At 39.1% G+C, this 15853-nt stretch overlaps 2 protein-coding genes across 2 annotated transcripts; one reads left to right on the top strand and one right to left on the bottom strand.

Moving 5' to 3' along the window:
- The first annotated feature begins 1639 nt into the window (after positions 1 to 1639).
- On the top strand, positions 1640 to 3401 carry LOC119985149 (cytochrome P450 71D9-like). Its single transcript, XM_038829345.1, has 2 exons — positions 1640 to 2648; positions 2746 to 3401. The coding sequence occupies exons 1-2, from the start codon at positions 1713 to 1715 to the stop codon at positions 3367 to 3369; spliced, it is 1560 nt and encodes a 519-aa protein (XP_038685273.1). The 5' UTR covers positions 1640 to 1712; the 3' UTR covers positions 3370 to 3401.
- Positions 3402 to 9284: 5883 nt separating this feature from the next.
- Positions 9285 to 10901, bottom strand: LOC119986278 (cytochrome P450 71D11-like). Its single transcript, XM_038830854.1, has 2 exons — positions 10023 to 10901; positions 9285 to 9945 (listed from the first exon to the last, which is right to left on the bottom strand). Exons 1-2 carry the CDS (start codon positions 10899 to 10901, stop codon positions 9319 to 9321), a joined length of 1506 nt encoding a protein of 501 aa, XP_038686782.1. The 3' UTR covers positions 9285 to 9318.
- Between the last annotated feature and the right edge of the window lie 4952 nt (positions 10902 to 15853).

Genomic DNA, 15853 nt, shown 5'->3' with positions numbered 1-15853 from the left:
TATTGTTCTCCTGTTTATGTAAAAAAAATAAGTTTATTTATAAGTTTCGGCATGTAAATATTTTCTAGTGCAAAGTTTCATTTAGAGAATATATTTCATTCCTTTTTTCTCGTTTCTTATATCTCTGGAACAAAGTAGATATTGGTTGATCATCATAATCTTCAAGTACTATATGTTGAGTACGTTTCTTACAGACAATTGACTCTGTCTTTTATGGTGTATGTACTCGCATATCTGTTTCTAACTGAGTCAATGGTTCTTTGTCGGCTGTGATTAGTATTTCAGGCTCTTCAGGAAATATTTCTTTTTGTTTTTCCCCTTGAATGAATATTTCTAAAAAAAACTCCTTAATATTTGAATATTAAAATATTAAAAAGGTTTTTCTGGTTCTTGTTTTGTATGCAAATATTTCTTGTTTTTATGAATATTTCTAAAGAACTATTTCTTTTTTTTTTTATGTTTCTTGTTTTTATGCAAATTCTAAGGATTTCTTTTTTAATTTTTTAATTAAGGAATTTGTATTTTGACTAATGCAAATTCTAAGGAGTTTTGATTTGTTTTGGTAAGTAATTATAATTATTATTGATGATATTATTATTTCATGGGTTAATACAATTTAAACTGACAGTATATGAAAGTTTAAACTGATAGTATATGGAAGGTTTTAGTAGTCTTTTATTATTGTGGGTTTCTTTAATTAAGGAGTTTCTATTTTGACTAATGCAAATTCTAAGGACTTTTGATTTGTTTTGGGAAGTGATTATAATTATTATTGATGAAATTATTATTTCATAGGTTAATACAGTTTAAACTGATAGTATATGAAAGTTTTTAGTAGTGTTTTATTATCGTGGGTCCCACAAATTTACAAAGGATATAAACAGATGTGAGAGTACACAAATCAGCAGCTACTGTCTCTCAAATACATATACATGCCTTATATTTTATAGTTTTAGATAGATAATGATCCGCTCCAGATTTTTTTTTTGCTGGGGTCAAATTTTTTTGTGCTATTTACAATAATACATCTTATTGAAATGATATTATGGTTGAATATTGATCCTGATTTTTGTTTTCACAAAGTAACGCCAAAAATTAAAATAAATAAATATTAAACTTGATAAAAACTATAATCATATATAAGAGGAAATAATATATGTTGAAACCAGATCACACCAGTCCAGTCCGGCTCCAATTTCAGGTGTCCAGACAGTTGGAGCAATTTTACTGCTGAGGCACTTTTGTCCGGACAGATGTCTGATATCTGTATTCCGAGAATAGATTCTTTGGCAAGATGCTCTCCTAACCCGGGTTTTGCTATTTTCTCAAATGAAAATACATTTATTATTTAAAACCTGTACTGATGACAGCTCACATAATTGAAGAAGTGATGGTGATATCTTATCAATAAGAAAAAAAAAAAAATCTTTACATGTGATTGAGAGAAAATATTCTGAAGGTGTCTTTGTATGTGTCTTGTACTGATAAAATGAAGAAATTCATTGCTATCAGGCATCATCAGTGATGTCAACGCCATATAAGATTCTGACAGTATAATGCATTGTCAATATGAAGATGCCCTAGTGCTAGGAAACAAAATGAAAGATGGAAAAGGTGTCTTTTTTTCTATATGGTCCAAGGATCCACGGCCTTCTATAAAAAGGGATAAACTGGCAAACTGCTACATTACTAACAACCCTAGCTAATCAGTAATGTTCTTCAGCTCCCCTGCTTTCATCATGGATCTTCTTCAATTTTCTTCTTTTCCGGTACTTTTGACCTCCTTTGTTTTCATATTTATGGTTTTTACAATATCGAAGAAATCAAAAAGAAACGACGCCAGTGCAATCCCACCGCCTCCCGGTCCTTGGAAGCTACCTCTGCTAGGAAATGTGCACCAATTCATTTGCTCTCTACCTCATCACCGCCTGCGAGATTTGGCCAACAAATATGGACAACTTATGCATCTTCAGCTTGGAGAAGTCTCAAATATTGTTGTTTCTTCAGCAGAAGTCGCGAAAGAAGTATTGAAAACCCATGACATCACTTTTTCTCATAGACCTTATCTCTTTGCATCACAGATCTTGACATACAATTTTACTGACATTGCATATGCACCGTACGGAGAGTATTGGAGACAAATGAGGAAAATCTGCACATTGGAGCTGCTAAGCGCAAGGAGGGTGCAAGCGATGATCCCAATTCGGGATCAAGAGGTAAAGGAGTTCGTTAATTCAATTTATTCCAAGGCAGGATCGAAGATCAATCTTAGTGAGATGTTAATGTCTTTAACTTATGAGATCACATCAAGAACAGCCTTCGGTGGGAGAACCGAGGACCACGAGAAATATATACCACTCTTACGAAAAATGGTCGAGTTGGGAGCTGGTTTTAGTTTTGTAGATCTTTTCCCTTCTGTTAAATTGTTTCATGTGATGAGTGGCATGAGGACTAAACTTGAAAGGCTGCATAAAAAATCAGATTCGATCCTCGAAAAAATCATCGAAGAACATAGACTAAAGAAGGCAATGATTGGTTCTAGGGAAGATGCTGCAAACAATGATTTGCTGGATGTTATGTTGGATCTTCAAGAAAATGGAAACTTTGGGTTCCAATTCACAATCAACAATGTCAAAGCAGTTATACAGGTTAGTACATATATATTGAGGTGAATTGATGTTTTTATTCAGTGATTGAATATATAATCAATAATACTAACCACTTTAAGTAAAAACCATCTTTTAGGACATTTTTCTTGGTGGGAGTGAGACATCATCTACAGCTATGGAATGGGCAATGTCAGAACTACTGAAGAATCCGAAAGTGATGGAAAAGGCACAAGCAGAGGTGAGACAAGTCTTCGGTTCTAAAGGATACGTCGATGAAGTAGGTCTCGAAGAATTAAAATTCTTGAAGTTGGTTATCAAAGAAACACTGAGATTGCACCCTCCTCTTCCATTGTTAATTCCAAGAGAATGTGGAGAGAAATGTAATATAAACGGATATGAAATACCAGTGAAATCGAGAGTAGTCATCAATGCATGGGCGATCGGAAGAGATCCAAATCATTGGACTGAAGCTGAGAGGTTCTATCCGGAAAGATTCCTCAACAGCTCAATAGACTATAAGGGGGCTAATTTTGAATACATCCCATTCGGTGCCGGAAGGAGGATATGTCCAGGAATGTCATTCGGAATAGCCAATGTTGAGCTTCCGCTCGCGAATTTGTTGTTCTATTTTGATTGGAAACTCCCTGATAATGTCAAAAATGAAGAATTGGACATGACTGAGAATTTTGGTGCTGCAGTTAGAAGAAAAAGAGATCTCTACATAATCCCCATTCCTTATCATCCCAAAATTGTGGAGTGAATAAAACTAAGAGTGAACCCTTTTAATTATTTCTTTTCCTGTGTTTTCAACACTTTTTTTCTACCACGAATGTCTATCAGTATCATTTGCACAGTATTTTAAACGACATATATACTATCAGTAAAAATTGAACGATACAGTCGAACATTTGAAATAGCATATATGCTAGCATTTCAAATACTATTTTAAAACCAAAATATATGGGACTGTTTGAACTCTTAAACCATATTTTAAACCCGAATAAGAAATGGTTTCGATCCAATAAATGGTTTTAAGGTATCTTTGAACTCTTAAACCATGGCCTACATACTTATGCCATAAGGTGACCAACTTGGATGCATACTGTTTGTCTCTTGTGTTACTAGGAATATTGACCAACTTGGATGCCTAAAGGTGAGTAACAATTCAAAACCACTTCTTATTTAAGACCTGGAAAGCATTGGTCAGACTTAGTTATCAAACGATTTTTTATAATCAAAGGGAGGCCACTACCTCCACCCGTTTTAACCCTTAAAACTCATGAAAAAACGAACCACAAGTAGCTCAGTTGAGCCATTATTCTCAACTTAATTCTTTCGAGGCGTATGTTGGGTTTACACATGTGATTCGAGTCTCATACACCGATATGAGTACATAATCAATCGCCTTAAGATTTTAAGTTTGATGAATGTCAAAATGTTCTTTAGGTGTCCGATCATGAGTATATGAACTCCCCAGTAATATCTACCAACAGCGTGATAAGAAGGAGTCGATACCAAGATTGAGCCCGAAACAAATGATGAAGGCAAAGTGAGAAGAACAAATAGGGTGGCAAGTCGCCTGAGTTAGGCGGTTTGGACAAGATGTCCTGACATGTAAGTGATGCGGACCGTAAAAGTTGATAGAGAGAAATCTTATAAATCTTAAGTTACTATATTCATCACCACATAAATTGTAATTAGCTTGTAATTAGCATGTTAGTCTGTTACATGATTATCTCCTTAACTTAAGGGATTGATTCCTTAACTTAAGGGATTGATTATCTCCTTAACTTAGGGACCGATTACAATCAGTATCACCCTAATCAGGGTTGTTCATGTACTTATATATATACACGATTACTATGTCAATAAAGAAGTGTGAAAAGATTTGTAATCTTCTCCAATCTTATATGGTATCGGACGGTTCCCTGGGCAACCTCATCATCTATTCTTTGTTCCATCTTCTCTCCAGCACCAACCATGGCCACTGATGAAACTCCACTCACTATACCCAACACCTACGATCCTACCAAGCCATTCACTATTGTGAACATTCACAATTCTGTCAAACTCACATCTCTAAATTATCTCTCTTGGAAGCTTCATATTGAAGCTATTCTCATTGGTTATGGTCTTTACCACTTTATTGATGGTTCCCATCCAGCCCCTCCTACCATCACCACATCCAACAATGTCACCAAACCAAACCCAGAATACCTTACATGGCTTCGACAGGACAAACTCATTTTTGGTGCGCTTGTAGGCACTATCTCTCAACCTCTTCAACCTCTCATCCACCAGGCCAAGACTTCGAGAGATATCTGGACAGTTTTTGCCGACACATATGCCCGTCCCACTCGAGGCCACATCAAACAAATTAAAGATCAAATCAAGCATGCCACTAAGGGATCTCAATCCATCACCGAGTATATGCAATTCCTAAAAAATCGTGCTGATGAATTTGCCGCTCTCGGCAAGCCTATGGATGGAGAGGATCTCACCGAGAAAATTCTGGATGGTTTAGATGATGATTATAAGCCAATCATTGACATCATCAATGGTCGTGACACACCGATTTCTTTTGATGAGCTGCATGAAAAACTCATCAATAAGGAGCTCTCCCTTGGTGTTCGTCAATCCACCACTTCACCATTGCCTGCAACAGCGAACCCAACCACCTCTCGACCCAAAGCCGGACACAACAATAACCGTGGCCAACGCTCCTCCTGGAACCCTCACTCTCTGGCTTCTTCGGGTCCTAACTTGAGTCGCTATCCTGGTGCTCCTCAGGGTGGTCGTCCACCACCTCGGCCTTATCTGGGACGTTGTCAATGGTGTCGTGCCCAAGGCCACACAGTTCCTCAGTGTCCTGTCTTTCGCCAGATGCAACCCAACATCCAATCACCCAATCCTCCACGGAGTGCATCCCCATGGCAGTCACATCCACAAGTTCCATGGCAACCACGGGCTCATCTAGCCACTGCCAATACCAACCATAATGCTTCCTGGCTCCTTGATAGTGGTGCCTCGCATCATGTTACTTCCGATCTTTGTAACCTCTCGCTTCATACCCCTTATGATGGCTCAGACGATATTGTGATTGGAGATGGCACGGGTCTCCCAATAAATCACACTGGTTCAACTTCCCTCTCTACACCCTCACACACCTTTTCTTTACATAATGTTCTTCATGTCCCTACCATGCAAAAGAATCTTATTTCCATATCGCAATTTTGTAAATCTAACAATACATCCATTGAATTCTTACCCAGTTCATTTTTTGTGAATGATCTTCGCACGGGGAACATACTTTTGCGGGGTCAAACTAAGGACGGTGTGTATGAGTGGCCGGCGCAATCCATCCCATCTTCACCATTAGTAGCATTTTCAAGTGTCAAAACCACTCCATCCGAGTGGCATCATCGTCTCGGTCATCCATCATCTCAAATTCTCAAGCATCTTGTTTCCCATTTTAATTTAGAAGTTTTAAGTTCATCCAATTTCAATTCAAATTGCAATTCTTGTCAATGCAATAAAAGTCATAAATTACCATTTCTGTTTCCTCTCTTGTTTCTACAAATCCTCTTGAGATTATATACTCTGACGTGTGGACATCTCCTATTTATTCCGTGGATGATTTCAAATATTATGTCATCTTTGTAGATCATTTCACCAAATATATATGGTTTTATCCACTCAAACAAAAATCTCATGTTCATGATGTCTTCATTCGTTTCCGATCAATTGTTGAAAATTTCTTTGACCGGAAAATCAAAACATTCTACTCCGACAATGGAGGAGAATTTCAAGCACTCACATCCTTTCTCGCCAGCAATGGAATTTCTCACCTTACATCTCCCCCACACACCCCTGAACACAATGGCTATTCTGAACGTAGACATCGTCATATTGTTGAAACCGGATTATCTCTCCTGTCTCATGCTTCCATGCCTTTAACTTACTGGTCTCACGCCTTCTCCACAGCTGTTTATCTTATTAATCGGCTTCCCACACCCACACTTCATATGCTTTCTCCCTATGCTAAACTATTTGGCACTCCTCCCAACTACTCCCAACTACGAAGCTTTGGGTGTCTTTGCTATCCTTGGCTACGGCCGTACTCGTCTCACAAACTTACCCAACGATCTTCACCTTGTGTATTCATTGGGTACTCCACATCTCAAAGTGCATATTTGTGTCTTGATCCTCACTCTTCTCGTATATACAAGTCGCGCCATGTCAAATTTGTCGAGTCCATTTTTCCCTTTATTTCTATTCAGTCCTCTCTTGAACGTCCATCATCTGAGTCTACTTCCCATTGGTGTACCTCCATGTCTCTTCTTCCGGCCACGATCACACCATCTACAAGTTTGCCACCTGCACCCCGTGTGACCATCCCTCCCTTGACCCAACCTGCCAACTCCACCATCACAAATATCCCACCAATTAACCCACCACCCCCTACCACACCCACCAAACCCACCTCCACCATCACCACCCACCCAAGCTGTACCAGAACCCCCCTCCCCGAACCAAATACCCATCTTAACCCCACCACCCAAACACAAATTCCCCCTACCTCCACCGTCCAACCACACACCTCTGTTTCCCCTCGCCTCATAGTTACCCGATCCAAAAACAACATACATAAACCTCTCCACAAACTTAACCTTTCCGCCCAACTCACCCCATCCACCACCCCTGAACCAACAACTGTAACTCAGGCCATCAAAGATCCTCAATGGCGTCAAGCAATGTCTAATGAGTACGATGCACTTGTTCGGAATGGCACATGGACCCTTGTTCCCGCAAGTCCATCACAAAATTTGGTAGGCTGCAAATGGATCTTTCGCATAAAATACTTACCCGATGGTTCTATTGACAGGTACAAAGCGCGTTTAGTCGCCAAAGGCTTCCACCAAAGACCGAGCATTGACTATCATGACACATTCAGCCCAGTTGTCAAGCCTACCACAATTCGCCTTGTCCTTAGTATTGCTGTCATTCGTGGCTGGGTACTTCGACAACTTGATATTAGCAATGCCTTCCTTCAAGACACTTTATCCGAAGATGTTTTTATGGCCCAACCCCAAGGTTTCATTGATTCTGATAATCCCACTCACGTGTGCAAGCTCAACAAAGCAATATACGGTCTCAAGCAAGCCCCACGTGCTTGGTACCATGAACTGCGCCAGTTTCTCATACACTCAGGATTCACCAACTCTTATGCCGATCCATCTTTGTTTGTCTTCAACAACGAAAAAACTATGTTGTATCTTCTCGTATATGTAGATGACATCATTGTCACAGGTGACAACCCTGCTACAGTCCAAAGGTTTATACAACTTCTTGCTCAACATTTTTCTCTTAAGGATCTTGGTACGTTGACATATTTTCTTGGGGTGGAAGTTGTTCCTCATCCCAACGGTTTACTTCTTTCTCAACGCCGGTATCTATCAGACTTGCTAGCCCGACATCACATGGCAACATCCAAACCAGTGGCAACTCCGATTGCTACCGACCCTCCTCTCACCTTGCACTCAGGCACAACACTCTCGGATCCCACAGAATACCGGGCCATTGTTGGAAGTCTCCAATATTTATCTATTACACGTCCAGATATCGCATACACTGTGAATAGACTTTCACAATTTATGCATTGTCCTACCAGTGCTCATTGGATTGCAGTCAAGCGTTTATTACGCTACCTATGTGGAACCATGGACCACGGTGTAGTCCTCTACAACAACTCTCCTATGTCTCTTCATGCATTCTCTGATGCCGACTGGGGAGGGAACAAAGATGACTTTACTTCCACTGGTGCTTATATTGTGTATCTTGGACGCACACCAATTTCTTGGAGTTCTAAAAGAATCGCACCATCTCACGTTCTTCTACTGAAGCAGAATATCGTTCTGTTGCCAACACATCAGCTGAAATTCGCTGGATATGCTCCCTTCTAACTGAACTCGGCATCACCATTTCTCAACAACCGGTGATATATTGTGATAATGTCGGCGCCATGCACTTGTGTTCCAATCCAATTTTTCATTCTCGCATGAAACATGTTGCTCTGGATTATCACTTCATTAGAGAACAGGTACAAACTGGAATGCTTCGTGTCAGTCATGTTTCTTCTGCATATCAATTGGCGGATGCGCTTACCAAGCCGCTGTCCCGCACACGGTTCCAACTCCTCCGGAACAAGATTGGCCTCTCCTCACGGAGCTCCATCTTGCGGGGGCATGATAGAGAGAAATCTTATAAATCTTAAGTTACTATATTCATCACCACATAAATTGTAATTAGCTTGTAATTAGCATGTTAGTCCGTTACATGATTATCTCCTTAACTTAAGGGATTGATTCCTTAACTTAAGGGATTGATTATCTCCTTAACTTAGGGACCGATTACAATCAGTATCACCCTAATCAGGGTTGTTCATGTACTTATATATATACACGATTACTATGTCAATAAAGAAGTGTGAAAAGATTTGTAATCTTCTCCAATCTTATAAAAGTAGAAGCCTTAGTTGTTATACCTGAGATGGGCCATGGGCCTAGTTTATAGTTTGGAACCCTTGGTGGAGATTTGCAATAACAATCATACAAAACGACGTTCACAAATCACGATTTAGAAATGCTAACTAACTTTAGTTACATAATTGAGATCATGATATATAAACAATGGAGATTAACAACAACCATCAATGCGTGTTTGGTGAAAGGTGGTAAGGAGTTGGGATTAAGTGAAGGTCATCTCTTCTTCTAACCACGACACTAAACTCTTCGGTCATGTCAAGATCTTCAGACTTCATTCCACCAGGAAATTTCCAGTCAAAGTAGTACAACATTTGTGAAAGTGGAAGGTAAACGTTTGCAAGACCAAATGTTATTCCAGGACATATTCTCCTTCCAGCACCAAATGGAGTGTATTCAAAACTAGTCCCCTTGTAGTCAACTGAACTATCGAGGAATCTCTCCGGATAAAATGTTTCTGGTTCAGTCCAATACTCGGGATCTCTTCCAATAGCCCAAGCATTCACAAGTACTGTGGTTTTCACTGGTATCTTGTAACCATTGATCTCACATTGCTCCAAACTTTCTCTTGGAAGTAGTAAAGGAAGTGGAGGGTGTAGTCTTAGAGTTTCTTTGACGACTAACTTCAAATAGCTCAGTTCAGGAATGCTTGTTTCATCGACACTTGCTTTGCTATCGAAAACCTGTCTCACCTCAGCTTGTGCCTTCTTCATTACTCTTGGATTTTTCATCATTTCTGCAATAGCCCAATCAATAACCGTCGCTGATGTTTCACTTCCAGCACCAAACATGTCCTAAAGAAACACAAAATTTCTTTAATAACCAAATATCTTGTAATCAAGTTTATTTATTTAAAGCAAAAAGAGCTTACCTTAATTACTGATTTGATATTGTTGATAGTTATTGGAAAATCACCCTCTTCATGAAATTTCAAGAGAACATCGACTAGATCTTCCTCTGCGTCAAGTTTTCTGGTTTTTGAATCCTCAATGTGTTGGTTGATAATGTTTCCAATAATACCTTCACTTAGATTTTGTATCTTCTCGAGTTTTGAGTTTTCTCCAATAATCCGATGAAGCAATTTCATAGAAGGAAACACATCCACGATATTGAATCCTCCTGCTAACTTTAGGGCTTCCTTAATATGTGAGATGAATTCTTCTTGTCCACCATATGCCCCACCAAAAGCGATCTTTGAAATTAAGGTGTATGATGATGAGTACAATTTTTCAGTCAAGTTTATCGATGATCCGGCATTTGAGCCAATCCATTCGATGAAATTCGACATCTCTTGCTCTCTTACATGCCTAAATGATTGGACACGTTTCGAGCTCAAAAGCTCTAGTGTGCAAATTTTCCTTAGTTGCCTCCAATATTCACCGTAGGGTGCAAATGCAATGTTAGTGTAATCGTAAGTCATGTCTTTCACAGCATTTAGAGGAGGCCTCGAAGCAAAAACAATGTCATGAGTTTTCATTACCTCTTTCGCGTACTCTGCTGAAGAAACAACCAATGTTGGTACCTCCCCAAATTGAAGCTGCATCAAAGGTCCATGCTTTTTGGCCAAGTCTCTTAGAGCTCGATGTGGTAGATTTAGTACTAATTGATGTAAGTTTCCAATAAAAGGTAGCTTCCACGGCCCCGGAGGCTGATTGGAACTTGATTTAGGTCTCGTAACCATCTTCAGCACCATTAGAATAAATAAAATGATGCTCGAAAGGATCGGGAATGAAGAGAGTTGTAGATCCATGAAGGAAGTGTTGATGAATTTGGAGCAAGTTGTGAGTAGTGACTGATTTGCAAAAGTTGAATATGTAGACCATGAAGTTTTGTCATCTAGTTTCAAGGTATCTTTGAAGTATTAAACCATGCCTCCATAATTAAGATTCCATACATAATGTAGATACCTACTTCAATAGTTTTTTCCTCTTATCAGTTCATTTCAATGAATATAATTCTTCGGTAATGATAGTCATCCATAGGATTAATATCCATAAACCCTCCATAATGACATTGCAAGTGATGACAAAGCAACAATTCAAATAAATAAAAATTTCAAATTTCAAAAAATCAAATGTTAAAACAAAACCTTATCTTCTCTTTCCACTCTCTTATCTCTCTCTCCTCTCTCGGTCTCCATCTCCTCTCTCACGGTCACCAATGGACCTCCTTCGTCCGACCAAAAGAAGCGTCTGGTCACCAGGAGCAAAGCCCAATCATCATTCGCCGTCAATAGTCGCTAGTTTTGCGGAAATTCACCATGAAGTCGAAGGTAACAGCGAAAAAAAACACCGATCCAGCTGATTTCGGTGTCGGTTTGGCAAATCGACACCACAACGGACTCCCCTAGGTGCGCTCTATAATACTCGTCTGAGATAAATACATTGTCAAATACACAGTGTAATAATCAATTAAAAAAATACACTGCCAAAACCACAAATGTAAATAACCTACTGGACTAAATGCATTACCACATGCACAATATAATAACCCGCTGGGAGAAAATATTGAGCTAGAAGGTAAAATGCATGTAGGAGGGAAGTAAAAAAGTAAAAAGCAAAAAAGTACAATAAAAAAAACAAAAAATACCATCCAACAAATTTTACGAACAAATTTTACGAGAGAGAGGCAGAAAACCTCTACTCATCTTTAGGGTTATAATAAAAAATTATATGTGGCATGCTTAGTTGACATGCCACATAGATTATGAAACTATGGATATTAATTTTTATGGATCTATATCATTTTCCATAATTCTAACTCCATTGTTGTCTTAAATAGTGTCTCTTGTGTTAAAAGGAATCTTCAATAGCAGTCTACCCTTATTCTTTTTACAATAACAGCCTACCCCAATCCGGTATAGTCCTACCCTAGGCACGCCTCTGATTGAATGGTTATTAAATTGTTCATTATTGATTGGACCAATTAAATGAGATCATTACATATAAACAATCGAGATTTCTTTTATAGTAGTTTGCAAATTAAAGCAACAAATCCGACGTCACGATTAAGAAATGCCAGCTAATTAATGGTAATTAAATATGTAATGGATATCGTAGTCTATAAAAGAATGAATATTTTCAATGGTTATTAAATTGTTCATAATATTTAATGAAGGGGTAAATTACACTTTTGCACACTGAAAGATGGTACTTGTTCCAATTTGCACACTAAAGGTCAAATTGTTTCAATTTCGTAACCGAAAGATTAAATTGTGTCAAATAGGTCATTCGGTTAGGTTTTACAACTTTTGGTTAGTTAAATTGCATACGTGGCACACTGATCGTTAACGGCCTGATGATTTGGTGAACGGCGTGATATATTCACGTTAGGGCAATGGCATGGCAAGAAATTACGTGCCCAAACATGTCTTCAACCAAAAACCTAGAACCCAAACGTCATTTCAAGTATCGAAAAAAATCTTCATCAAAACAAAACCCTAGAACGAAATCCTCCAAATCATTCAGAGGTTGCGACCTGGTTTACGATCTTCGCTTCATAGTTTCTGGTAAGTTCGAGTATTTCAAGAACCACTAATTGGTTTCCATCGTGTTTTACTTAATCGGTATCGTGCTTTACTCAATCGCTTTCTGTATGAATATGTGACTCGGTGGAGATGAATGAAGGTTTTCCGTGTTGATTGTCTGAACTTCGTTTAGATTTTGGGTTGTGTCGATTATAATATCTGATCATCGACTAATTTGAATGCTCTGTTATGGTCGATTTTGGGTTGTGTCGATTATAATATCAGATCATCGACCAAGTTGAATGCTCTGTTATGGTCGATTTTGCACAGGATCGAACATGAAACCCTAATCCATGATCTGTTTGTTGTATTTGGTCATATTAGGTTGTTTGGAAGCAATGAAGCCTGCTCCGAGAAGACCTTTCACAAGGTCAAGCAACAGGCTGAAGAAGACAGTCCACAAGAAAGGCTTCAGTGGTCCAATTACTCTGGATGATAGCGATGATGGACAATTTCATGGCAACTTTGGAAGGGAGTGCATAGGGTGTTGAGCAGGGCATTAGTTTGGGTGATCTTCAAGGCAGTGGAAATGGTTCTGTTGGTAGAGGGGGGAATGTGAGGACTAGAGGTGGAAATGTGTCTAGTAGAGGTAGTAATGTAAGGAATAGAGGTGGAAATGTGTCTGGTAGAGTAATAATGTAAGGACTAGAGGTGGAAATGTGACTGGTAGAGGTAGTAGAGTGGGGAATGTAAGAACCAGAGGGGGTTATGGGTCTGGTAGAGGATCTAATTCGTCTGGTATAAGATCTAATGCTATTGGTAGAGGATCTAATGCTGGTGAGGGGGAGGAGAATGAGGGTAATGTTGAGGGCAATGGTGATGTTGAGGAGGATCCACTTATCAAGGATGTTTATGAATCTGATAATGAGGACATCCTATTGTTTGATAATGATAGTGATGGGGAAGTAAGAATGAGGGCAAGTGGAAATCCTAAATTTATACATGATGAGAATAGTAAGGAGTATGTCTTTGAGCTTGGGATGGATTTCCCTACTCTTATGGACTTTAAGGATGCTGTTAGGAGTTACGCAATTGAAGGAGGGTATCCGATAACATTTGAAAGGAATGAGAAGTTAAGAGTGCAAGCTAAGTGTGATGTACGCAGCCCATGGGTCATTTGGTGCTCTAAAATTACTGGAGAGGAGACATATCAAATCAAGACATATGTTAGCAAACACATGCGCACTAGAACATTAGACAACAAACAAGCAAACAGTACATGGCTTGCTAGGAAATTGATAGACAAGATAAGAGGAGAACCAAACATTAGTGCTGCTAATTTGGTGACTTATGTCAAGGAAAATCTATCTTTGAAAATATCAAGAACTCATGCTTATAGGGTGAAGAAGAAAGCACTGGAAAGCATAGATGGGAATCATTAACAACAATATGCTCAGCTAAGGAGTTACATGGCTGAATTATTGAGGACTAACTCAGGGAGCACATGTAATATTGTTGTGGATAAGGAAAGGCCTGAAGACCCAGCTGTGTTCAAAAGGGTATATGTTTGTTTGACAGCTTTGAAAGCTGGCTTCCTAGAAGGGTGTAGGCCTTTGATTGGGTTGGATGGATGTTTTCTGAAAACAGGGTATGGTGGTCAACTACTAACTGTTGTGTCACAGGATGGGGCTAATGGGATATTTCCCATTGCTTGGGCAGTGGTTGAAAGGGAGAATGGAGATTCATGGGAGTGGTTATTGAGGAAGTTATTGTTGGATATTGGAGGCTTTGATGCAAGGAGATGGTGCTTCATTTCTGACAGACAGAAGGTAAACTAATTGTTTCAAATTACCTACTTGTTATGTAATTATATAATTGCAACTGATAGGATGTTTTATTGTAGGGTTTAGTTCAAGCAATTAAAAGGCTGTCAGAAACATTCCAGCAAGGTATAGAGCATCGTTTCTGTATTAGGCATATCTATGCCAACTTCAGCAAAAGGTGGCCCGGGACTCAATTCAGAAAATTGTATATGATTGTGCTAAATCAACAACAACGCCAGTCTTTGAGAGACAAATGCAGAAGATTAGAGATATTGACGAGGAAGCTTGGAAATATTTGAATGACATTCAACCTTGCCTATGGACAAGAGCAGGATTCTCCACCTATAGCAAAAATGACTCAACATGTAACAACTTCAGTGAAAGTTTCAATTCGAAGCTTTCGAAGTGAAAAACAAGCCAATCATTACCATGCTTGAGGGGATAAGAGCAGAAGCAATGGACAAACATGTCAAGCTTCGACTAAAGATGACATCGAAAGAAGGGATACTCGTGCCAGAAGTAAGAGAAAGGTTAGATAAAGAGTTCAATAAAAGCAGAACATGGATAGCAAAATGGAGTGACGATGCTCAACACTCTGTTTTTCAGGTGATTGGTAGATGGTTTCTATTTAATGATTTTTAATGTATTAATGTTAACAATCTAAAATGATGTCACAGGTTTCCAAGAGGCCACAACAATATGTTGTTAACGTGGATGCAGCCTCTTGCACATGTAGGGCATAGGATCTATCAGGAATTCCATGTACACATGCTGTTGCGGCGATTGTTTGGCTTCACAAAGATCCAACTGACTTTGTCCATGTTGCTTATACAAGAGAGACTTACATGAGGATTTACGAGCACAATGTGATGCCAACTAATGGGGAGAACTTGTAGTCATCATCAGGTGGTGACAAAGTACTTCCTCCACCAATGCAAGTTGCAGCTCTTGGAAGACCAAAAAAGAAAAGAAGACGGGAGCATGACGAGCCTAGATCTGGTACTAGGTTACGTAGAAGGTACCCAAAGATCAAATGCACTAAATGTGGAATTGAAGGGCACAATAAAAGAAGCTGCAAAAATCCACCAATATCACAGGTAAATTGAATTGAACATGCATGAAATTTATTTTACATATAACTGAATGTATATATGTGATTGTGATTGCCAACAAACAACTGAACTTGCTGAAACTAGTGCTGCTGGTGGCAGAGGTGGTGATAGAAGTGGTGATGTTGGTGGTGGGGTAATTTGTGCCAGAGGTGGTGGGAGAGTTGGTGCCAGAGGTGGTGCTGTTGGTAGGGGTGGTGGGAGATTTACTGGGATAGAAGGTGTTGCTAGTACACATGTTACAAACAAATTGCCTATTCGAAGGCCTAATGTGACCCTTGGATCATGCAGTGTAAGTGGCATT

This window comes from Tripterygium wilfordii, chromosome 19 (assembly GCF_013401445.1).
Source record: "Tripterygium wilfordii isolate XIE 37 chromosome 19, ASM1340144v1, whole genome shotgun sequence".
Lineage (NCBI taxonomy): Eukaryota > Viridiplantae > Streptophyta > Magnoliopsida > Celastrales > Celastraceae > Tripterygium > Tripterygium wilfordii.
This window is presented reverse-complemented; position numbering and strand designations above follow the sequence as displayed.